Source organism: Emiliania huxleyi, assembly GCF_000372725.1.
Source record: "Emiliania huxleyi CCMP1516 chromosome Unknown EMIHUscaffold_18, whole genome shotgun sequence".
Classification (NCBI taxonomy): Eukaryota; Haptophyta; order Isochrysidales; family Noelaerhabdaceae; genus Emiliania; species Emiliania huxleyi.
The window spans coordinates 21,185-43,919 of NW_005200784.1; the positions used below are offsets into that span (position 1 = coordinate 21,185).

The window sequence follows — 22,735 nt, forward strand, 5'->3', positions numbered from 1 at the left end:
ACCCCCCCCCCCCCCCTCCCGCTCTGTCCCCACCCCCACCCACTCCTCGCTTTGCATTGGTGTGTGAATTGGTTGGTGCCACTAGCGTTTCTTGCTTGCGTTTTTTGTGAAGAGAGAGGGCCAGTGTTGCCATCTGACTGTCGTCGTCGTCTCTGTACTCTGAAAGTCCTTTTCTTTGACTTTGTCCAAGACCAAGTGAGTGTTAGTGCCAGTGCGCGCCAGTCCCGTGCCCAGTGCGCAGTGTGAGCAGTGTTGTGAGAGACCTGCACTTGGAAAATTGGAGTGCAGTCGGTACCTTATCACACGGCCGGCATGCCGACAGAATTCTTTTTCGGTGTACCTGTGTTAGTGCCAGTGCGCGCCAGTCCCGCGCCCAAAAAGAAAGAAAGAAAACAGACAACCCAAGGGAGGGATGGGAGGACGGCACGCCGCCACCACACAGGGATTTTAAAGAGGGGTGTGATGCGCTAGCCGTCGCCCACCCTTGGGCGTCCGCCTCTTTTCCTATGGGACTAGTGTCGTGCGAGGACCGGACGAAATTCTTTTTCGCGTTGGCAGCGCTCGGGCCCGGCCCGCCATTTCGAGGAGTCACACAGTTCGACTGGATTTCTTGAATCGTCGGCTTCGCGTTGTATGGCCTGGTTCGCCAATGGACTGGCGCCTGTTCGCCGACGACGACGTGCCGCAGGGCTGTAAAATTGGCGGGGTCGCGTACCGGGTCGGCATCGCATGGCTGAACCACGAGGACCAAGGCGTGCTGCTCACGTTTAGCGTCAACGCGCTGCTCGCCTTCTTCTCGCTCTTCGCCTACCACGTCTTTGCGCACCTGCCAAGTCTCAAGGCGGTCTTCGCGCCGCGGGTGCCGCTCGAGCAGGGCCCTCCCCCGCATCCGCTCCACATCTCGCGCGGGCTCTCTGGGCCGCACGAGGGCGAGCAGCTCGAGGCGACGATGCTGCGCCGCTTCCTCATCATGAACCTGACGCTCTTCTGCGTCTTCGCCGCCACCGCGATGCCCGCCCTCATCCTCACCTACTCGATCGACCCGTACGCCGGGCTCGACATCCCGTTTGCTCCGCCGCCGCCGCCGCCGCAGAACCCCTTCCCGCCTCCCGCGTTGGGAGGAGCCGCGCCACCGGCGCCGCCGGGGAAGCCGCCGCTCTCGCCCGTGGTGCCGTGGCTGAGCGGCGCGCCGATCTCGGGCATCCAGTCCTTCTCGCTCGCCCACCTGCCTCCCGGCTCGCCCCGCTTCTGGGCGCCGGCGGCTTGCATGCTGCTGCTGACTTCGGTCTTCCTCATCCTCGCGCGGCGCGAGGCGGAGGTGTACGCGCGGCTGCGGTACGACTGGCTCGCCGCGCCGAGGCCGCACCTCCACGCCGCGCGCCTCGTGACGAGCCACTCGCTCAACGGGGCGGTCGCGCCCGCGGTGACGGCCGACGGACGGAGGCCGCGCTCGCCGAGCCGACATGTCGACGACGCGTCGATCGCTCGCGTGCCGTAGGTGACGGCCGAGGACGTGTACGCGCTGCTCAAGCCGATGTTCGGCGCCGACCTGCACGAGGTCATCAAGGTGCCGCGCGAGGTGAACCAGTGGCGCCTGTCCGCGCTCGGGCTGCAGCCGCCGAGCCTCCAGGCCGGCGGCGGGGCGGACGTGCGCGCGCTCCTACCTCGGGGCCTCGCCACCTCGGGGCCTCGCCACCTCGGGACCTCCTCGGGGCCTCGGGACCTCGCCACCTCGGGGCCTCGCCACCTCGGGACCTCGCCACCTCGGGACACGGGGGGTGCCGGCCACGCCTCGAGCACGCGCCCGCACGCCGCGTGCCGCAGGTGCCGCTCCTGACGCAGTCGGGTCGCTCCTCCTGGTGCGCGGCTGCGGTCCGGAGCAACCGCTAGGCCTCTGCGAGCCCTCCCCCAGACCTCTCCCGGAGAACCTGCCCGCAGGTCCATGGCTGCGGTCTGGAGCCTGGTCGTCGACCTGGCGCACGAGATGCGGCTGCTCGCGACGGGCGAGCCGCGCGAGGCGGCACCCGCCCGGGGGGAGGGCTTGCCCGAGCCGTGCCGGAGCCGCCGCGTAGGCGAGGCGACCGAGACCTCCTTCATCGTGCTCTTCCGCTCGCGCGGCGCCCGCTTCGGCGCCATCCACGCCCCCGCCCTCTTCACGGACTGCGACATCGGAGGCGCGAGCCTGTCTGCGTACGCGCGGCCCGCGCCCGCGCCAGAGGACGCGCTCTGGTCGTCGCTCGTCACGCCGCGGCCGGTCGTCGTGTGCGCGTGGTCGGGGACGCTGCTGCTGTTCGCGCTGTGGAACGTGCCGGTCGCGCTCGTGCAGTCGCTCGCTTCCCTCGACTCGATCACAAAGATGCTGCAGGAGGCGCACCTCAAGGGCGCGGCGGGTATGATCCACAACCTCTCGCCCGCCACGCGCGCCACGCTCGAGGGCTGGATGCCTGTCCTCGTCCTCACCGTGCTGCAGATGCTCACGCTGTACTCGGGCCTGCTGCCCGCCCTCTCGCGGCTGCAGCGGCGCGAGAGCGCCGCGGCGGGCGCCCGAGAAGGAGCCCCTCATCAGGGCGGCCAACCTCCTTCTCAACCTGCTAGGCGCGAGAGCGGCGCCGCGGCGGGCACGTCGACGCTGCACAAGATGTTCTTCTTCAACCAGGCGCTTGGCACTCTCCAGACGCGCCCTCTTAGTCGTTTCCTAGACGCTTCCAAGACGCGTCCTAGTCGCTCCTCCACGCGATAGACCCTCTTCGAAAAGGGTGCCTCGACCTTCCGAGACGCGCCCCCGCTCGGCCAGGTGCTGGTGCTGCTCGGATCGTGCGTGGTGGGGTCTCTCTTCGAGACCGCCAAGCTCATCCTCAGCGGCGGCTACTGCACGCTGCTCGCGCTGCTCGGCCGCTCCGTGCCGGCGCAGGCTCGTCTTGGGCTGAGCCGCCTCAGCACGCCGCTGCGCGACACGACCGTGACACGCCCGTGACACGCCCGCGGCGCGTCCCCCTGCAGGCCACCTTTTGGGTAAACTACCTCGTGCTCGAGCTCCTCTTCTACGTCCCGGCGCTCGACATCCTGCAGGCGACTCACCCCCCTCCCCTCGCACCTCGTGCGTCGCCCCTTCCCCTCGCCCCTCCCCTCCCCGGGCCAACCGCCTCCACGCCAGCTGCTGCGAGCAGGTCCTTCCCCTCTCGGTCGTGGGGGTCGCCAGGCTGTGCGGGGCGCGCGGCAAGGCGCTGAGCGGAAAGGCGCTCTCCGCGCTGCAGCGGCTCTACTACCCGAGCATCTACGCGCGCGCGCTGATGGTCCTCTCCGCCGCCTTCCTCTTCGCCACCATCGCGCCGCTCATCACGCTCGTGACGATCGCGTGGCTGTACGCCGTCTCGCGCGCCTGGTCCTTCAACGTGCGGCGCGTCTACCTGCACGACCTCGGCGCCGACTTCGACTCTGGCGGCGCGTACTGGCCGGTGGCGATGCGGCTCGAGACCTTCGCGCTGCTCACGGCGCAGCTGGTGCTCGTCGCGATCCACGTGCTCAACTCGTGCTGGTACAGCGGAACCGTCCTCTTCGGGCTCATGATCGCCACGATGGTGCGCGCCTCGCGCCTCCAGCGGCACTACAGCCCGCTCGCCTCGGAGCTGCCGCTCGAGCGGTGCATCAAGGTGGACGCATCCATGGCCGGCGACACGTCGCCTGGCGCGCAGGCCTACCAGCTCGACTGGATCCTTGCCGAGGCGTCTCGCGCGTACCGCACCTCCTTTGAAAACTCTTCGTTTCGCTCGGGGGACCTCCTCGCCGGAGGCCAGTAGGGCCCCGCGGCTCGGCGGAGCGTGTGTGCGTCAAGTGTGTCTCAACTGCTCTGCGTGTGTGTGAGTGTATGTGCTGTAGAGAGTCTGTAGGTCTCTATATGTACCCTGTGTACCTCCTCTAGCTCTATACTAAACCGCCTTTTTTACTTTTAGTTTTTTTGTAACCCGCGTTCACTTAGAGAAAGTTTGTTGCGCGCGGACACTGTGCGAGCCCGCAGCGTGCCTCCAGCCCTTTCCACGGGTCCCTGTCGCGGTCTGTGATTATGCCTGGGTGTGCGGTAGCCCTGGCAAGCTCGACGAGCTGTTGCATCCACCCACTTTTGCATCGGCGGCACTCCTCGCCGATGACCCAGCCGAGCGAGCGTCGACGGCGGGTTGGAAGTTGGATGCTTGACACAGCAGGCCGCTGCGATGAATTATGAGTGTCGCCTAACGCCCTGGCTACGGTGGGTACAGGGATTATTAACGGCTCGCTCGACGGTGGCTGCCACACCGGCCACAGCCAGGCATTGGTGTTGCGCAGCATTGTGCTTCTGGTTTGCGGCTGCTGAGCTGTGTCCTCGGCCTAAACCCTGGCGAATTGTGGTACTACGCAGCTTACTCTCCCCGGCAAAAACGAGAGCGGCTGCAGGCGCAACCGTCCCATCGTGTCCTCTCAGAATGGTGGGTCTCGGGCTTTGTGCTGGCTGCGCTGGCCGGCTGACGGACCTCTGCTCAACCCGTACCGCCATGGCGACTGTGGCGCGCCTGGCGGCGGCCACAGCTGCGGTTGTGTGCTGAATCTGAGCCTTCCATTCTACACCCGCACTCAGAGGGCGTAGCCCACCCACGTGACCTCTCCAGACCTCACTCACCCTCACTCACCGCTCAATCGGGACAGACAAACCACCACTGCCCTCCCCACTGCCGACAAGAGTGATGAGTGTGCATGTGCTGAGTGAGTGGCAGTGGCGCAGAGCGTCATGCAATTGTCCATCTAATTTTTTTTGGAGCAACGTCTGTGATTTTCACAGCCGTTTCATCGTCGCGTCGGGCCCGGACACGCACGACGGTGCTGCCTGGCGGCGCGCGAGTCCCGCAGCGCGCAGCGGCCGGCCTTGGGCTGCGTCGCGTGCAAGGTCAATCTCTGTGTGAAGTGCAGGAAGCCTGTGGAAGAGGGAGGCTGGGACCATGTCGGCTATTGTGACAGCATGCTCCCTCCGGTCTCTGGATGATTGTGTGTCCGCGCAGCCCGAGAGAGCTGTCAGAGCACCGAGGGCCGCTGGCCCGGAGCTTTCTCGGCTCGGGCGGGTGGCTTCTTCTTGAGCCACCTTACCTCTGTGTGAACTCAACAGCATCAAATTACACACACCAATGCTCCCTAGAGTAGCCCCAGATGCCTCAGGGTGCTCTGAAACACTTGCGGTGGAAGGGAGGGTGAGGCGTCGAGGCAAGCGCTCGTGGGGGCCTCCCCGTGGGTGTTTAACCCTTGGTGACGGCGGCCTCCATGGGCCACCCTATCGCTCTGTGTTTGCACCAGCAGCCAGGCCAACACCCTCATACCCACTAGAGTGGTCCTGAACACTCTAGGGGAGCGCTAGAACACTTGGCGCCAGAGGGCAGGGTGAGGGAGGGTCAAGACTCAAAAGTGAACGAGGGGTAATTGTATTTTGAGTGTTTCAGATTATAGTCTTACGCATCGTCCACAATGAAAATATGAATACATCCGATCTCCGATCTGTATCGCGATTATGATTCCGGTACAAAAGATAATTCCGATCTCCCGTCATCGTCGTACTACGGGTAGCCCGGGGTACATCCTCCGCCACCTGTGTGATTGCGGATACACACACTGTCAGGCCTTTTACCTGGTGTCCTTCGCTCAGCTTCCCATCACGTTGAGCTGGAATGTAGGGAGGGCTTCGCAGAGATCTAGGTACGTCTTGCAGGGCGGGATGCCCCAGGTCGCCATGCCGTCTCGCCATATAGAGAGGCCGGACAACACCAGGAAAGGGCCTATCGGCGAGTTGAAGAGCAGTTCGGAGGGCGTGGACTGCATGTACGTGAAGGTCGCCTCGATCTCGTCGTCCGACCAGGACGAGAGCGCAGGCAGGTCCTTGCGGCACTGTTCATAGGCCGCGACTCTGCCCGGCCCGTCCTCTCCCTCCAACTTGTTGTATTTGCCCGACGGATAGGGCGCAAACTCGATCCGGCAGACGCGGAGAGCTTTCTCCTCTTCCGCGTTGTACGACCGCACGTTGGCACGCATCTGCGCTGCAGCGATAGAGGCAGCGCTCTCCACGCGCCCCGTGCGCGGCTCGCCCTCTGCTTCAGAGAGGCGCGCCCCACCGTGGCCTGCGCCTGCTCGGCGTTCCGGAACGAGGCACCGTGGCCTCGCTACCGGAACGAGGCTCGCTAGCGGAAAGAGGCTCATGAGAGCTGGAACCATGCCGGGCCCTGGCCAGGCACTCCCAAAGCGTACAGTGGTCCCGTTGTTGTGTCGCCAGTCGGTGTCGTGGAAGAAAGAAGTCCCGCACGCAAAGCGGAAAAAAATCGCACAACAGCGATCTCGCGTGTGGCCTCACAAACAACTCTTTTCAAAGGGCACTCCGCACGGACCTCGCAGGAAAATTTACCTTAATACCTGGGTTTTTCCGGGTAAACTGCAGAACGCCCCCTCTACTCGGAGCTAGTGGACACGGACACTACGACACCACCCGTCACGTACACACACGACTGTCTAACGTGTACACTGCCCGGCCTCGTCCCCCACCCTTCAGGGTGAATCCTCAGTCTGGTTCGGTCTCTTGCTCGCCTTTCGGGCGTCGCCCCACTGCCTTTGCAGTCGTTTCTGGTGTCTCTTCCTCGGGGGCGGTCCCTCCGCCCCACCTCCGTCGGCTAGCCCCATTGGCCCCGAGGGAGCCGACAGCCCGGGTGGGGCCTCCCCGGGCGGGAGTGGCGGCATTGTGTCTCGTCGCCACCCCTCCACGGGAGGTCGGGCCGGCTCTCCCTGGTCGGCGAATCGCGCCCGCACCCGCGGCCTCTCTATCGTTCTCGGCTCGCCCTCCTCCTCCGCCGGCTCCTCTCCAGGCTCGGGGAGGCGTGGCCCTCCCTGTCGAAGGTCGCGGTGGTCCGGTTGCCACTGCGACGGGCCTTCCCCCGGTGAGCTCGTACGTCCCGACTCCACTCGCAGGGGCCGCGTCAGCTCATCTCTCGCCTCCTCCGACAACTGACTCCAAGCCCCCCCCGGGGCCCACCGGCCACGGCCCTCCGGCCCGCCGGCGGGTCCGCTATCGTACCGCGGCAACTCCCCTCCCCCATCTCCTCCTCCCTTTGAAGATACAATCTTACCTTAGTCGAGGGACACGGTAGTTGTGGACCCCCTGAGTGTCTGAGGACAGAGAGAGAGCTTTTGAGTTTTGTGGTGTTGGTGTATACGCAATAAACGGGACAGTGTAGTCGTTCTCTCTAGCTCCCCTTCTGGCTCTTAGCATGAGCTGCGCCCTGTGTCCGACCCCTTTTGCGCAGCAACACCTTAAACTTTTAGGCCCTCCAAATTCGGGTCGGAGCGTAGCGGAGTGGGCCCCGAGTTTGAAAAGGGCGACGGACGCTTGCGTCCTAGCCTCCAACAACGCCTCCCCGGCGCAGAGGGGCCCCCGGAGGGATGCGCAACCGCTCCACGCCACGCCGCTTGCGGCGGTCCTATTCCCAGCTCCGCTGAGGCCGCGTGGTAAGAAAACGCCAAACAACTACCACTCTGTGGACGGTTTTTTGCGGTATCTTGATGTATCTCTGCAATATCTGACCGTATCTCCCCGTATCTCCTTGCATCTCATCGCATCTCCCCGTATCTGCCCGTATCCGCCCGTATCCGCCCGTATCTCGTATCTCCCGGTATATCCCGGTATCTCCCGGTATCTCCCGGTATCCCGCCATATCGTCCCCCGCCATATCCCGCCATATCCCGCCGCGGATACCGCGAAAAAAACCGTCCACGCCAGGGATCTACAACTACTCGTACACCCAAACCTTTTCCCTCACAACGCCTGACGACACCAAGCGCGACGACGCGGCGCACTCGCACCATCACACGAACCGGCACCAGCTCCAGCACCGGTACCGATGACACCAACCGACCTCGTGCGCCGATGGGCAGGCTGCTCGCCTTTTGAGGCGGCCACCTTGGAGGCGGAGCCTCGCCTCGGAGCCGCCTCAGCAGCCGCCCGAATCACACCCTTCCCTGTGTGCTCGCTGGCACTCCGTGCTGCACTGGCGCTGTGCGGGCAGGCCGGCAGCGCCCGCACTCTTCAAACGGGAAGGCTTCCTCCCCGCACACGGCGCACTGCCAAGCCGGCACGCGCGGCACCCACTCCCCGTCGTCCAGGCTGGCCCTTGTATGCCACCAGAGCGGCGCACCGCCCGGCCATCGGCCATTTGCCACCTGCCCCGTCGGAGCCCAATGCTTGCGGCAATACGCGTCCAGACTGGCGATGTGCGCCTCCTCCGCTGCCTTCAGGTCTGATCCTGGAAAGTCGCCGTTGAGAGCCCGTGTCACGTAAGGAAGAGTCAGCGCGCGCAGCATGCTCCGCGTCAGGGCCGTCTGCCCGCTGAAAGGGCAGCCGCGCATGAGATCGGGCAGATGCCCCTCCAGCTTGGCCCTGCGGAGGCATTCCTCGAAGAGCTCCCCTCCGTCTATGTTCCACTTCCACTTGAACGCCGCCCCGGCCTCGTCCTCCTCGGCCCCGCTCTCCGTCGCCGAGGCCCTGACAGCAACGCGATGGCCCAATGCGCCGATGCGCTCGGCTCTCCATGCTCTGTGCCTCACCGCGTCGCGGCGGAGGCGGCGAGCACCTCGTGTGCCAGCGGCCCCCGCGGCCGCCGCCACCACGTAGTCCTCGTCTTCCATTTGCGGCGGGCGCCCAGCAACCAGCGGCAGCCGGCGGCAGCCAGGTGCAGCCAGCGGCAGCGAACGCAGTACCACGCAATTCGCCGCCCTCGTCCCGCCAACTCGTACCCCCCCCCCCCCCCCAATCTTCTGGTTCCACTTCCTACATATATATTTTCCCGTGTCCGGATTTCCGTTTCGGGCGACGGCACCACTCACCGAGCTCTCCGGCGGGGAATCATGTCGGCGAAGGCGGGCTCTGGCATCTCGGTGATGCGCGCCGATCTCGACGCGTCGACCTCGACGGAGGTGGACGCGCACGAGGCGCAGTGGCGGGCCGGCGTCAACCGCCAAGCGCGTCCAGATGCCCCTTCGCAAAGGCGGGCGGCGTCATTGGCTGCTGCAGCCAAGCGGCGGCGGATAAGGACATGAACAAAACATACCTGCGCAAGCCGTCGCCGCCCGGGCGGCCGCAGGCGGTGCCATCTCAACCCACTCTCGGCACCGCTGCACGTGCGTGCTCCCGCTCCCACCCAACTCGGCTCCACTCTCGTCCACCCGCGCCCACCCCATCATCTGCTCTCAGGCTGATTGCGGCGTGTGTTGCGCAATGCCGACCCACCAGACGCTGGCCAGAGCATGATTGTGATGCCTCTGTCTGGGCCGGGGGGGCGTTCGACAGCGCGCGAGGCTGCCTCCCTGCCCTTTGCGACGCTTGCGACCACTGCTGAGTTGCATGCAGTACAGAGTAGCAGTGGTGGGGAGGGCTTTGCGCCCCCCCCCCCCCCCGGGCAGAATGGTAAACTCGTGTCTACTCACCTCGTCGGCTCCATCGGCTGCCTCTCCTCGTGCGCCGGCTGCCTCTCCATCCAACCGCTTCTGCGTCCTTCTCTGCCCGGTGCTCGCGATGTCGCTCTACCGAGAGGGTCATCGCCGGCGTAGGCGGAGCGGCGGGCCCTTCATTACAGAGACAACAAAGATATTTCACCCCTCGGGCTGTTGTTGCAGACAGAAAAACAAATTTGGCGCGCGTGCGCGCAAGGTCTGCTATAGTTGAAGCGTGAAAGCGCCGATCGCATGATTGTCTCGCTCTGGGTTGCGGCGGAAGCTGCGTGCCTCAGGCAGGGAGAAGACCTGCGAGCCATCCTCGGTGTTGGTACTGCGGCAACCCCCGCCGACCTTAAGGCCGCGTTTCGGCGCCAAGCACGCCTTCTTCACCCCGACGTCAATCCTTCTGCTGACGCTGGGCTTGCCTTCCAGCGTTTGGTGCGGGCGCACGAGATTCTGTCGAGCACGACCGCCACGCGAGAGTGGGAGAGCAGCAAGGGCGGAGCTTCGGAACGGGATCCAATTTGGCGGCCGCGAAAGCAGCCGACTGCAACCGAGCCGCCGACGGGAACGCGGTGGCGTACGTGGGGCCCGCCGCTCACATACATTCTCTTCATGTACTTATCTTGGGGATCATTCCTGGGTTTAATGCAGCCGCGTCACTTTTAATCATCATGTGTGTTTGTGCTTTGTGTGAAGCACCGAGCGGCATCACGAGGCCTGGCCGCGCGGGCACCGGTGCACCGTCTCATCTCTCTCCCGACTCCCCCGTTAAAGTAACTGGCCGTTTTTTTTGCGGCCGTCTAGAATCATGAGCGCGCTGGGTGAGGGTCTCGGGGGAAGCGAACGAGCCTCTCGGGTCTCGCGCGTCGACCCTGGAGAGCTGCCGACGCGGCGCCGCGGCGGCCGACACACACGCGACACACGCGGACGCCTATCTCTGTTCTCTCGCAGCTGCGTGCGGCACAGTTCAGTCTGTGGAAGCTGTCTGCAGTACTGCAGACACGGACGCCTGTCGCGTCTCTTTCGGTTATGCTCCAAAATAAGAGGCGCGAGCCGGAGGGGAGAGAGCAGAGCCGACGGAGCACTGGACCAGAGAGCGGTCGATGCTGGCGGTATGCATTGAGTCGACAACATGTCTCTGCGAACGCTCAAGACACTCTCATGTGCACCGCACACAAACATGCTTCTTCTGCGGAGAGTTCGCGTCGACAGTTGGCAGCGGCGAGGCGTGTTCACGCCCCCTGCGCACACCGACACTGAGACACTGCCGGCACAACGCTCAGACGCGGCGTCACTTGTTGGGCGCGAACATCGTCGTGTACGGGTCGTACTCCTGCCCCTCGACGGCGATGCGCTCGTAGTGCTGGCGCAGCGTCGTCCTGCCGTACTTGTCCGCCGGGTCGGTGGTGAGCATGTCCTCGACAGCGTAGTAGCGGCCGATGCGCCCAAACTCGGCCGAGTCCTCGAGCGACTGGGCGAGGCCGGCGAGGCCGCTGGCCAGGCCCTTGACTAGCCACTCGGGCGCCCCCTCGGGCCACGCGTCGAAGCGGCTCGCCTGGGAGGGGGAGGGGGGAGGAGGTGTCGGGAGGAGGCGCCTGTGCCACCTGCCCGGGCGAGGTGTCTGTCTCGGATGTCTGTCTGAGGTGTGCATGAGGTGCTCGCGGAGGGGCATGGCGGTGTGGCATGGCGGTGTGGCATGGCGGTGTGGCATGGCGGTGTCGTGAGAGTGAGCTGGCGGGGGTGCGGGCCCGGGCCGCACCCTGAGCGCGAGGTCTGCGCCGCCCTGCAGCCCTCCGATGATGACGTCGAAGAGGCCGATCGGCACGGCGAGGAGCTTTGCCTCCTCCTTACCCAGCACCTCCGCCACCATCTCGCCCTGCTGCTTCATCGACAAGCCGTCGTCCGGCCCGCCCAGGTTCCACAGCGCGTTCTCCTTGCTCTTGTCGGCGACCGTGTCGACGAGTGCGGCGGCGAGGTCCGCCTCCGAGATCGGGTTGCCTGCGGGGAGGGACGGGAGAGGCAGGACGGGAGGAGAGACAGCTCGACGCAAGCTGCCGGGCGAGGGGCCGCCCTCCCGGAGGTCTCGGGCTGCGCACAGGTGGCGCAGCGGCCCTCGCCGAGGTCAAAGTACACAAAGGGCGCCCCTGCCGAGGTGGGGTCGGAGGTGGGAGAGAGCACGCGGCTCGCACGAGGCGCGGCTGCTCAGCGGCCGAGCGCTGCGTGTCGCGCACCGCTGTTGACGACCTCGAGCTGGCCGGAGACCGACTTGAAGAAGGCGGTCGGCCGGACGATGGAGTACGTCATCTCCGTCTGCTCGCGCAGCTTGGCCTCGAACTCCATCTTCGCGTACTGGAACTGCAGTGCGTATGGGTCCTTCCTCTCGGCAGACTTGACGCAAAACGCCGACAGCAGCACAAAGTGGCGGGCGCCGGCGGCGCGGGCGGCGTCGAGGCAGTTGAGCGTGGCCTGGTAGTCGATCGCGAACGAGTCCTTCTTCGATCCCGAGCGCGACGCCAGGCAGCTGATCACCACGTCGACGGCGCCCTTCTCAAATGGCGAGCCCGCCGCGCCGAGCGCCGGCGGGTCGCACACGTCAGCAGTGGCGATGCGCGCGCCCTCAAACTTGGGCTCGCCCGCCGCCTTGGCGGCGTCGCGCACCACCGCCGTCGTCGCGTAGCCGCGCCGCACCGACTCGCGCACCACGGCCTTGCCGATGTATCCAGTCGCACCGACGACGACCACCTTCTCGCCAGTGCAGCTCTCGCCCGGAACCGCCTCGACGGCCCGCGGCAGCGCTCGTCTCCGACAGGCGACAGCGGTGGCAGCGAAAAGGGGAGGGGAAGCGATCCGCACGCCGGCGGCGAAGCTGAAGAAGAGCGACCCCAAAAAGCGCATGGCGGAATTAAAGAAATCTGCGGCCTCTCCGACGTTTTTATCTCACCCTGTGTGATAGGGAGTCCACCGTGCTGCGAGCCTGTCGCTGTCCCTTGTCAGGAGCAGGAGAACTAGGAGAGCGCAACCAGTAGGAGGCCCGCGCTTGCCCCCGTGCCGCCGGGTGCAACCTGTCCTATACGAGAGATGGGATTCCTGTCGTGAGGGTGAACCCCCTGCCCAGCCCCCCTCCGTGTCGCGATGCGCTCCCCGCTCCCGTTCCCCTGTGTCCCTGATCGTCCTACAAGATCCTGCTTGTGCAGGTGGGGACCCTGTCCTTCTCCCACCCCTCGTTTGGCGTGTCCGTTGTATTTATTTATTTATAGTTAGAGGCTGCGCAGGCCGTCCCGTTTGCTGTTTGAAACGCCTGTTGCGCTGGCCGCTGCGCGCGCGCGCTGGCCGCTGCCGGGGCTCTGTCTCACTCTCACGTGCCGCAATATGTGTCACACACGGCGGCTTCTGCCACCTCTCGATTGGTTCTACTTTCTACGCACACCTACCGGGGAAGGGGCGCTTGGGAGCGGGGACGGGGGCGGGGGCGGGGGCGCGCAGCGCGGCTGCGCGGCGCGCGCAACAGAGGGTAGGGTGGGGAAGACGGCGAGGAGGGGGCGGCGGCGGCGGCGGCGGCGGCAGCGCGCGCGCGGCGCGCGCGACGGGGGGGCGGAGCAGCGACCGCTGGCGCGGCCGCTGCTCCGTCTGTGCCAGGGACGCGCGCTCTGCGCCGCTGCACAGAGCGCGCGTCAGGGCAAGGGGCATGCGTGGCGGCGCGGGACGCGCGGCGGCGGCGGCGAGCACGCTCCGTGAGCGGTGAGGCGGCCGGGCGAGGGCGCGGCGGGTGACGGGTCAAGGGAGCAGCCCACACCCGGCGTCGCTTTTTGAGCGACGCCTGTGGTACGCCTGCGCAGGGGCCGCAGGGCGGTCAGTTGTGGGGCGAGGCGGTGCCGGCCGCGGGCCGGGTGCAAGGCGCCGGCCTCGGCGCCGCCTCGGCGCGCCGCACGGGCGCGGCGAGCCTCTGAGCGGGAGCCGAAGGTTTGCCGTGGGAGGTGGTGGTGGGGGTGATTTGACTTTGCCGCAGAGGCCGTCCCTAGCTGTGAACAGCAAAACGGGACAGTATTCTCACCCTGTGTCACTGATCGTCCTTACAAGATCCTGCTCGTGCAGGTGGGGACCCTGTCCTTCTCCCACCCCTCGTTTGGCGTGCCCGTTTTATTTATTTATTTATATCTCCCGTTATTGCCCCCTCCCCCCGCACACACACACATATCCATCACGGTGAGCGGTGTGCGTACGAGCGGAAAGTTCGAGATTTTATTCTTTCGTGGCCAGTTGTGTTCTTGGAGGAGAGAGAGAGAGAGAGTGATCTTATCTCAGTCGTTCTTCACACGGCCATCGCAGAGAGCAAGTCGTTCGTCAATGAATGAATGAGCTTGCCTGCGGCGAGGGCGGTCGAGTGCTGGAGTGCACGAAGCTAAGTGCCTGGCCGTCCTCGCAGGAGTCGCTTAGGCGGCTCCCGTGGTGTACTTGTGTGTTAGTGCCAGTGCGCGCGAGCCCAAAGAAAGAAAGAAAACAGACACCCCAAGGGAGGGATGGGAGGACGGCACGCCGCCACCACACAGGGATTTTAAGGAGAGGAGTGTGGTGCTAGCCGTCGCCCACCCTAACCCTTGGGCGTCTGCCTCTTTCTATCTCCCTTCGCAGTCCCTCGCCGATTCTCGCTGCAACCTTCATGCCACCTCGCGGTCGTCCCACTCTCGTCGTTCTCCCTCCTGTCCAAAAAAAGAAAGAAAGAAAACAGACAATCCAAACGAGGGATGGGACCTTGGGACGAGGACAGGGTCCCCACCTGCACGAGCAGGATCTTGGAAGGACGATCAGGGACACAGGGGAACGGGAGTGGGGAGCGCATCGCGACACGGAGGGGGGCTGGGCAGGGTTCACCCAGACGACAGGGTCCCAGGGATTCCCCTCTCGTATAGGACAAAGTTGCACCCGGCGGCACGGGGGCAGGCGCGGGCCTCCTCCTGGTTGCGCTCTCCTAGTTCTCCTGCTCCTGACAAGGGACAGCGACAGGCTCGCAGCACGGTGGACTCCTTTTCCACTGGCGATCTCTCTCGACTAGCGACCTTCCTCCGGCTTCTCACTGGCAGTCTCTCACTAACACTATCACCAGACTATCACGGGCACACTGACAGGGGCGGCCGAGGCACACACACGACGAGGGTGGCAGGGGCGGTGATAGGAGTCTCCCACTCTGTGGGCTTCGCTAGAGGTGCGGCCTACGCATGCCCTCGTCCTGGAGGGGGAAGGGGAAGGGGCTGTGTGTGTGTGTGTGTGTGTGTGTGTGTGTGTGTGTGTGTGTGTGTGTGTGTGTGTGTGTGTGTGTGTGTGTGTGTGTGTGTGTGTGTGTGTGTGTGTGTGTGTGTGTGTGTGTGTGTGTGTGTGTGTGTGTGTGTGTGTGTGTGTGTGTGTGTGCGTGCGTGCGTGCGTGCGTGTGCGACCCGCCCTGAACGACCACGATGGCGAGCGCGCGCCCGAGCACCGAAGCGCCGCGAACGCCCGCGGCGTCGATTTCTCGAAAATTCTGAAGACTATGATAATGCGCCTCGCCCGCCGTGCCTTCTCCTCCGTCCCTCCGTTCGCCGCCGCCGTCGACGACGCCCTTCTCACGCGCCTCGAGCGTGCAGCGCACCGCGTCACCACTAACGCCTCCATCTGCGACCGGCACGGCGACGATGAGTCGCACCACCGGTCAGTACCTCCCTCGGCTGTTGTTTACGCTCACTCGACTGAGGAGGTGCAGGCGGTGGTGCGCGTGTGCGCCGAGACCCGCACGCCGCTCATCTCGTTCGGCGCCGGCACGAGCCTCGAAGGCCACATCCAGGCGGTGCAAGGCGGCGTCTGCCTCGACCTGTCGGAGATGAACGCTGTGCTCGAGGTGAACCCCGAGGACCTCGATTGCCGGGTGCAGGCGGGCATAACTCGGAAGAGCCTGAACGACCACCTGCGAGACACCGGCCTCACCTTCCCTGTCGACCCGGGAGCCGACGCCTCCCTCGGAGGGATGGCCGCTTGCGGCGCCTCTGGCACCACCGCGGTCAAGTACGGCACGATGCGCGAGAACTGCCTCGGCCTGACGGCGGTGCTGGCCTCGGGTGAGGTTGTGCGCACCGGTGGGCGGGCCCGCAAGTCGAGCGCCGGGTACGACCTCACTCGGCTGCTCGTCGGGAGCGAGGGCACGCTCGCTGTGCTCACCGAGGTGCAGCTGAAGCTGTATCCTCTCCCGGCCGCAGTCTCCGCCGCGACTTGCTCCTTCCCGACCCTCTCGGATGCCGCGAGGGCGGTCGCGGGCCTGCTGCAGTGCGGGGTGCCGGTGTCTCGAAGCGAGCTGCTCGACGCGTCAGCAATCGCCGCCTTCAACAAGTACTCCACCGAAGTTGCCGACCTGCAGGAGGCGCCGACGCTCTTCCTCGAGGTGGAGGGTGTGAGCGAGGCGGCCGTCGAGGCGGCCGCGGCCGTGGCTCGCGAGTGCTGCGCCGACTCCGGCGGGGGCGAGTTCCAGTGGGCCACGTCGGAGAGCGAGCGCAGGAGGCTGTGGGCCGCCCGCCACGCCACCTACTACGCGTCGCTGGCGCTGCGCCCAGGGAGCCGCGGCGTGGTGACGGATGCGGTCGTGCCGCTCTCTCGCCTGGCGGAGGTGATGGGCGAGACGGCGGCCGATGTGGCGGAGGCGGGGGTGGTTGGGCCCATCTTTGGCCACGCGGGCGACGGAAACTTCCACTGCATCCTGCTGCTGCGCGACGAGGACCCGCCCGACTACGTCGAGCGGCTGAGCCAGCTCAATGACCGCCTGATCCGCCGCACCCTCGCCGCCGGCGGCTCCTGCACGGGAGAGCACGGCGTGGGGGTGGGGAAGAAGCAGTACCTGGCGCGCGAGTTTGGAGAGGGCGCGGTGGAGATGATGAGGACGGTGAAGCGGAGTTTGGACCCGCTCGGGATCCTGAATCCCGGGAAGGTTGTGGACGTCTCGAAGCACGAAGCAGTTTTGTGAAAAGGTGATCACTCGAACGAATGCAGTAAGCCTTACGGTCTACGATATCCTCTCTGTCACGACACGCACGAGCGCTCTCTCAGGCTCTCTCTGCCCGGGCCCCCCGCGCCCCACCACCTCGGAGCTCCTCGTTTACCTTACCTTACAGTACCCCCCCCGCGCGGCGTCCCCGACGCCCGAGGCAGCCGCCGGCGTCTCTGCCCGTCGCTCTTCTCAGTCTTTCTTTCTATGCCCTAAAACTTGTGGATCTCCGGATGACCTCACGCCTCGCGTCAGTGTCTTGCTCGTCGATGAGGCGCTTGAGCATCTCGCACACCTCGTTCCGCCCGTTGAGGTCGCTGACAGTCTTGGCGAGACTGCGTGCGATGGCTCGGCTGGGCGCATCGGCTGGGGCGGCGGGTCGGCTCAGCTTGGGGGCACGGAGTGGGTAGCCGAGGAGCTCAAAGTCGCGGCGGTAGACGTGGTTGATGAGAGCGATCGTCTCTGCATCCAGATCCTCGACGGTCAAGCGCTTCTGTCCCAATGCGGCGTTGTCGCGCCTGCCGCCCAGCTGGAAGGGCAGCCCGTACTCGGCAAGCAGCCGGTTCAACTCCTCCCGGAGGTGCTCGAAACGGATGACACGCAGGCGCACACCGGATGCTGCAGTCAGATAGACATACTGCGGCATGTAGTGCCAGTCTAGCCCTTTCCCTCGATGCTTGATCTGGCGACGGATGAATCGGTTGGCGCCCCCCACTGTCAGTCCACCCTGCCCAGACGACTCGAGCATTGCCATACCGGCCATAAATGCTCCGTGCAGCCCGGATTGCAAAAGGCTCCCGCCATACCCGGCGTATTTGCAATGGAACTCGGACAGAACTCGCTCATACGGGTCGCGCACGACGGTGAACCAGTCGTGCTTGGTGCGAAGGCTCGTGGGCTTGTCGCCAAAAGGCTCGTGCCATCTCCCGTACTCGCTGTGGAACCGTCCAACTGCATGCCCTGTATCACAGGCAAGGCTGTTCTGAGCACCCAGAGCGACGTGCTGAGGCGGACGAGGTCTGTGGGTGTGTGCACAGTGGAATGCGTGCAATAAAGGTCACGACCGTGTTGCTTGAAGAGGTTCTCGATTGTCGTGCCACCCGTTTTGGTGATGTGGATGAACTTGAGAGACCTCCGCTTGCGGTCCGGCATGCCGCGTGAGCGACGCTACTGCCAATGGATGAGGGAGGGCGAGGGGGCAGGAGTTTGATCGATGCTGCCGCGGCCCGGCCGGCGAGCGCGCCAATAATGATGAAATTCGCAAAATCGCAGTAAATACTCGTGGGGATGTATGCAGAGCTCTTGGCCCTTGGCCGGGGGAGCCTCTCTACGGTGCCAGTTCTGTCTGAATGACAATACATCAAACCAACATATGTACCTCAGCTCGTGTCTCGCTAAATAAAAGTGGTGGAAAGAGTACTCGAAAGTGCGTCGAAGTGCGCGGCGAGAAGAGGCATGATACTATGAAGCCGGAGCCATGCTAGGATCCCCAGCCGTAATCGCTGCGCTGAGTGTGGCCCAGGTGCTCCCCGACGTCTTTGTTGCCGCAACAAAGTTGAGCATCGGAGGCCCAATGCTCACTATCTTGTGGTAGTTGGTATCTGAGCCGCCCGATCCTTTCGCCAAAGCCGCCATTCGAGCCCTAGCCTTGATCTCCGCGGCGGCATATTCGCTGTAGGCCTTGACCTGGTTTTGACTGCGCGCGTACTCCCCCGCAAGGTAGATCTCTTGCTTGGCGAGCATACCAGAGAGCGCAGTCTCGATCTTCAACTTCTTGGCGAGCGCAGCAAGCTCCAGTTGTGCCTCTGGCGTCATGCTGTTGAAGTCGGGCGTCTGGACAGATGCGGTGATGACGTCCGTCACGACGAAGCCAAATGCCGAGCCGGCTTGGCCAGTCTTGTTCCACAGGTAGCCGCCGCCGCTGCTGCTGACACCCGGAAGGAACGAGTTGCCCTTCGCCAGCCATATCTCCGCGTCCGACTTTATGTACGCGATGAGCTCCCCGATCGCATCTGGCACGACCTTGTCCTTGAACAGGACAGTCTTGTCCAGCTGTGCGGGTGGGCGGAACAGAGAGGCGTTTTAGGCGCGGACGTGGGCGCGGGAACGGTGAGGAGGCACAGAGAGGGGGCGCAGGTGCGGATGCAGGCTGGGGAGCGAGCGTCAGTCGCACCGACAAAAAGACGATGAACTCAACATCGACAGCACCCGCCAGCCGGTCCGGCAGATCCTTGACTAGGATCTTCATCGTTTGCGCGCCCGAGAAGAATGTGGTGAAGGGCTTTGACTTTGCCTTTCCCGTCATCGGATCGGTCCACATGAAGGTTGCGACCTTCTTGCCCGCCGGTGGCATGTACCTACAGTGCCAACCTGAAGGTCGAGGGTGCTCGTGGAAGCTGCAGGGAAGGTGCGTGTGCGCGACTCACAGAGCAGGGCCGGACACGGTGGTAGGCGTGGCACCCATATACTCGACGACAAAATGCTGCGCCGTAGGCAGCGAGATTTTATCGCAAAGCTCGACCTTCTTGCCAGTCAAGGGGCACATGCCGTCGGGGCTGGTAAACCTAACGAGAGACATGCGGTGTGAGGGAGGACGTGTTCGGGCACGCCAGGGCAGAGCGGGGCGAGGGTACATTTTTGACGGCCCGGGCTTGTATTCGACTGAGTCTCCGCTCCAGATGGCCAAGTACTTCTCCTCGGTTGCCGTCAAAGCTACAAGCGGATGGTATGTCGTCGCGGCGCAAAGATCCAGCACGCAGGCTCCCTCCTTGATCTCCTTGACTCCATTTTTCTCTGTGACCATCGCCTCCCCGATGAAGAGGAACTCCTTTGCCGGGCCCTGCGGCATTGCGCCGTCCCGGAGCGACCGAGGCTGGGGGCACTTGCGTGCTTTTTGGCGCGTAGTCGCGGGACGCAAGTCTTTCGCTAAAGCATGTAAAAACGCGCGGCCGTCGGCCGACGGTCCTTTAGAATTGAGGGGAACCGGGAGAGGGAGAAACTGAACCAAAAGAAGAGTGCGGGTTTGTACGTAAGAGCCACATAGGGCGCCGCCACGAGGAGCGAACTCAGGGGCTGCCTCGTCTGTAAGGCCGCGAGGGACGCGGCGAGGAGGGCGGCACTAAAGCGAGACCCGCTGTGTCCAGTCGTGCGGAAAGCCGCGCAGCAATGGACCGAGGAAGATGAGAACCCGCCTAGAGCGACAATGGCGCACGTGCTTAGCGGCGCCTGCCTGGGGAATAGGGAGCAGGCCAGATGGTTCCTCAGAGTAGCGCGAGCGCAGACAGGGACGGCGATCAGCAAAGTAGCGCAGGCGGCACCCGACTCCAAGGATACGCTGAAGACGCTGAGGATGGCGCATGTCGCTGCGCTGAAGGGCTCACGCTACAGGGTGCTGGACGAGGACGGGTACGATACACTAGCCCCCGCAGTCGGGGGGGTGTTGCCAGCACTGGTAGATGACCTCTCGGAGAAGAGCCGAAGGGACCTTGGCACCGGGGTCACGAGGAACTTGCAAGTCGTGGCCGAGGCGGCGACGGGAGCAGTGCAGAGGTGGATACAGCTCAATGATGAGGCTACGGCGCGCATAATGAAGAGAGAGGAACACATCGAGTGGCTGAGGAAGCTCTTCGCTGGGTGGAAGGAGGCCCGCCCGGCCTTGAGGGAGTCGCGGAGGAGGAGGGATAACGGAGGCAACGTGCAGACAGGCCAGCAGCCAGTGGGACGAACGAGGACCGCGACGGCAGCTCAAGCGGGAGGGAGCGGAGACAGTGGGCAGCGAGCGAAGTGGGTGAGACTGATGATGCTCCTTCGACTTAGGGAGCGGTTCCGCTGCTGGGCGAGCTTCAGGGTGGTGCTCACGCGAAAAGGAATCGACGCAATGTACAAAGCATACAAGAAGAGGAGAAAGAAGAGGAGAGGCGCCAGTGATGACGAAACAGAAGCTAGTGCAGACGAGGGCAGGTCAGACCCGGGGACGGCGGAGGCGGACCAGACGGCATCGACCGCCGAGGGAACGTTGGGAAGAGGCACGAGGAGGGCGGCGACCTCAACCGACTATGGAGGACCAGTCGCCAGACGGCGCAGGGCAGAAGACGGTGAGGCGGAGCAGACGCGCAGGGCGAGACGAGGGAGGGAGCAGGACGTTGCGGAGATCAGCAGGAGGATGTACGAAGAGATTAGGAGCAGCAGGGACCCGAGGGACCATGTGGAAGACGGCTAGTGCTAGTCCCCCATCGGGAGGACGACCCCGGCTAGTCGCCGACCACACCCACAAAGAACCCTGCACAAAGATCGCAAGGGCGGGGACCTGTTCCTTTTTACCCATCTCCTAGTTGAGGTGTCCGTTTTATTTATTTATTTATATTCGATCGAATCTAAATCATGTGTATATCACACCTGCCTCGCAGGACTACTTATGTTTGGCTACTTATGTTTTCGTAAACGTAGTCGTGGCCCCCCGCTACGTCGCACGAGTGCAACCGGCCAGCGGGGGGCTAAGAAATGTGCCATGAACTGAGTCATTCTAGTGCTTGGCCACGCAAGCGCCTCTGCCCGGCGCGGCGAGCGTAATGAATGCGTTTGCGGCGTACGTGCGCCCCGGGAAGAGCTCATCGAGATGCGGCAGGCGCGAGGCGAGCGGGTTGGGCCTCGGCGCCGCCGCAAGCTGCCCCGCCCCTCCCGCCCCCGCCGCGCCGCCGAGAGCGGCGAGCGTGCGCGCGTCGAGCTCCGCCTCCGGAGGGTGGTACGCCGTCAGCCCGACCGGCGTCCCGCGACGGAGCAGCGGCCGCAGCGAGGGCGCCCAGTCCGCGGCGTGCTCGGCGAGCCCCGGGTGGAAGGCAATGGCCAGCTGCTCCTGACTGAACTTTGCCGGCGCCTCCGGGCGGCGGTGATGGTAGTCGCCTCGGAGGAAGGCAAGCGAGAGCCTGCCCCCTGCCCCTCTCCCGCCGCCGCCGCTCCCCGCGCCTCCGCCGCCCGAGGCCTCGGTCAGGACGAGCTCCTCAGCGACGCCGTCCAGCCGGGCCGGCACGCGAGGGCCGCAGAAGAGAAGGCGCAGGGAGCGCACGTGCGGGAGCGCCGCAAGCATGGCGAGCCACTTGCGCCGGCAGCGCAACTCGGCGGCGGGCTCCGGGCCGAGGATGTGCACCGTCAGCGTCTCCGCCCCGTCGACCCCGGCCAGGTACGCCAGCAAAGCTCCGCTCAGCGGGAACGAGAGCGCGTCGGTCGCCACAGCCTCCAGCGCGCTACCCCCGAGCGCCACCTCCCTCCAGCGCCGCGGCGGGGCGGCTCGCTCCTCCCGCCGCAGCTTGGCGCGAGTCGGCGCCCCGGTGGCGGCGGCACGGCGCGCGCACAGCGCCGAGAGGGTCGCCTCCAGCCCGACCGGAGCGCCACGCTGCAGGCCGTGCTCCTGGATCTCTGCGGCGCAGGCGCGGTGCAGTTTCAGCCCACCCCAGTCGATGGGCAGCTTCTGAGCCTCCGCCTGCGCCTCCCAAGCCTGGCCCTCCGCCGCCGCACGCTCGGCGAGGGCTCGCCGCTGCGCGCACAGCCCGACCCACTCCTCGAGGTCTCTGGCGAGAGAGCGCTCCGTTGCCGCCGCGTCGTTTTCTTGCTTTCGCCCTCCTGGCACATGCGCCGCGACGAGGTGAAGCTCGCCGCCGCTCGCCGTCAGCCAGCTGCCGGCGGGAAGGATGGTGCCTCGGAGCTGCGCCTGCGGGTTGCAGCGGCAGACCTCGATCCACCCCGCTCCCGGCAACGACGGCGGCGGCGCTTCGGCGGCGGCGGCTCCCGGCGAGAGGAGGAGCAGCGATGCGGGCGCCGACGCATCAGCGGCAGCGGCAGTCGAGAGGAGGACGGACGAAGAGAGCTGTGAGCTCTCGCCGGGCTTGAGGCGGATCATCAATGCCGTGGGCCGTACACCCCAGCCGTACACCAGCTGCCCGAAAGGCGCTCACAAAAAAACAGACGACTCTACGAGGGAACTCTTGCTGTGAGCACTCGAGAGCCCTCGAGATTTCCCGGAGTCGGTGGGGCTAAAAGAAAGAAAGCCACAAAACAGAAATGGGGCTAAGAAAGAAAGAAAACAGACAAACCCAAACGAGGGATGGGGGAGAGGAGGATGACAGGGTCCCCACCTGCACGAGCAGGATTTTGGAAGGACAGGGGCACAGGTGGGGCTCTCCTGCTCCTGACAAGAAGCACAAGAGACACGACATGCTTCATGTGCTTATCTGTTGGGAGTGTGAACTC

The 22,735-nt window shown here is 64.9% G+C and overlaps 6 protein-coding genes across 6 annotated transcripts; 2 read left to right on the plus strand and 4 right to left on the minus strand.

Moving 5' to 3' along the window:
- Positions 1–649: 649 nt before the first annotated feature.
- On the plus strand, positions 650–3,797 carry EMIHUDRAFT_202952 (hypothetical protein; the record flags this gene model as incomplete). Its single annotated transcript, XM_005783292.1, has 8 exons — positions 650–1,423; positions 1,499–1,648; positions 1,825–1,859; positions 1,939–2,098; positions 2,219–2,461; positions 2,596–2,622; positions 2,795–2,899; positions 3,168–3,797. The coding sequence occupies 8 exons, from the start codon at positions 650–652 to the stop codon at positions 3,795–3,797; spliced, it is 2,124 nt and encodes a 707-aa protein (XP_005783349.1).
- A 1,861-nt stretch (positions 3,798–5,658) lies between these two features.
- EMIHUDRAFT_99210 (hypothetical protein) lies at positions 5,659–8,682 on the minus strand (the record flags this gene model as incomplete). The annotated part of the gene is made up of 2 exons (XM_005783293.1): positions 5,659–6,137; positions 8,193–8,682. 2 exons carry the CDS (start codon positions 8,680–8,682, stop codon positions 5,659–5,661), a joined length of 969 nt encoding a protein of 322 aa, XP_005783350.1.
- A 1,805-nt stretch (positions 8,683–10,487) lies between these two features.
- Positions 10,488–12,387, minus strand: EMIHUDRAFT_426672 (hypothetical protein; the record flags this gene model as incomplete). The annotated part of the gene is made up of 4 exons (XM_005783294.1): positions 10,488–11,047; positions 11,252–11,490; positions 11,589–11,636; positions 11,724–12,387. 4 exons carry the CDS (start codon positions 12,385–12,387, stop codon positions 10,784–10,786), a joined length of 1,215 nt encoding a protein of 404 aa, XP_005783351.1. The 3' UTR covers positions 10,488–10,783.
- Positions 12,388–15,019: 2,632 nt separating this feature from the next.
- On the plus strand, positions 15,020–16,471 carry GOX2 (D-lactate dehydrogenase; the record flags this gene model as incomplete). Its single annotated transcript, XM_005783295.1, has 1 exon — positions 15,020–16,471. One exon carries the CDS (start codon positions 15,020–15,022, stop codon positions 16,469–16,471), a length of 1,452 nt encoding a protein of 483 aa, XP_005783352.1.
- Positions 16,472–16,697: 226 nt separating this feature from the next.
- EMIHUDRAFT_202958 (hypothetical protein) lies at positions 16,698–20,696 on the minus strand (the record flags this gene model as incomplete). Its single annotated transcript, XM_005783296.1, has 9 exons — positions 16,698–17,452; positions 17,557–17,624; positions 18,027–18,520; positions 18,666–18,849; positions 18,919–19,056; positions 19,126–19,417; positions 19,492–19,721; positions 20,460–20,545; positions 20,685–20,696. The coding sequence occupies 9 exons, from the start codon at positions 20,694–20,696 to the stop codon at positions 16,698–16,700; spliced, it is 2,259 nt and encodes a 752-aa protein (XP_005783353.1).
- A 155-nt stretch (positions 20,697–20,851) lies between these two features.
- EMIHUDRAFT_434298 (hypothetical protein) lies at positions 20,852–22,389 on the minus strand. The gene has a single exon (XM_005783297.1). It carries the CDS (start codon positions 22,383–22,385, stop codon positions 21,015–21,017), a length of 1,371 nt encoding a protein of 456 aa, XP_005783354.1. The 5' UTR covers positions 22,386–22,389; the 3' UTR covers positions 20,852–21,014.
- Between the last annotated feature and the right edge of the window lie 346 nt (positions 22,390–22,735).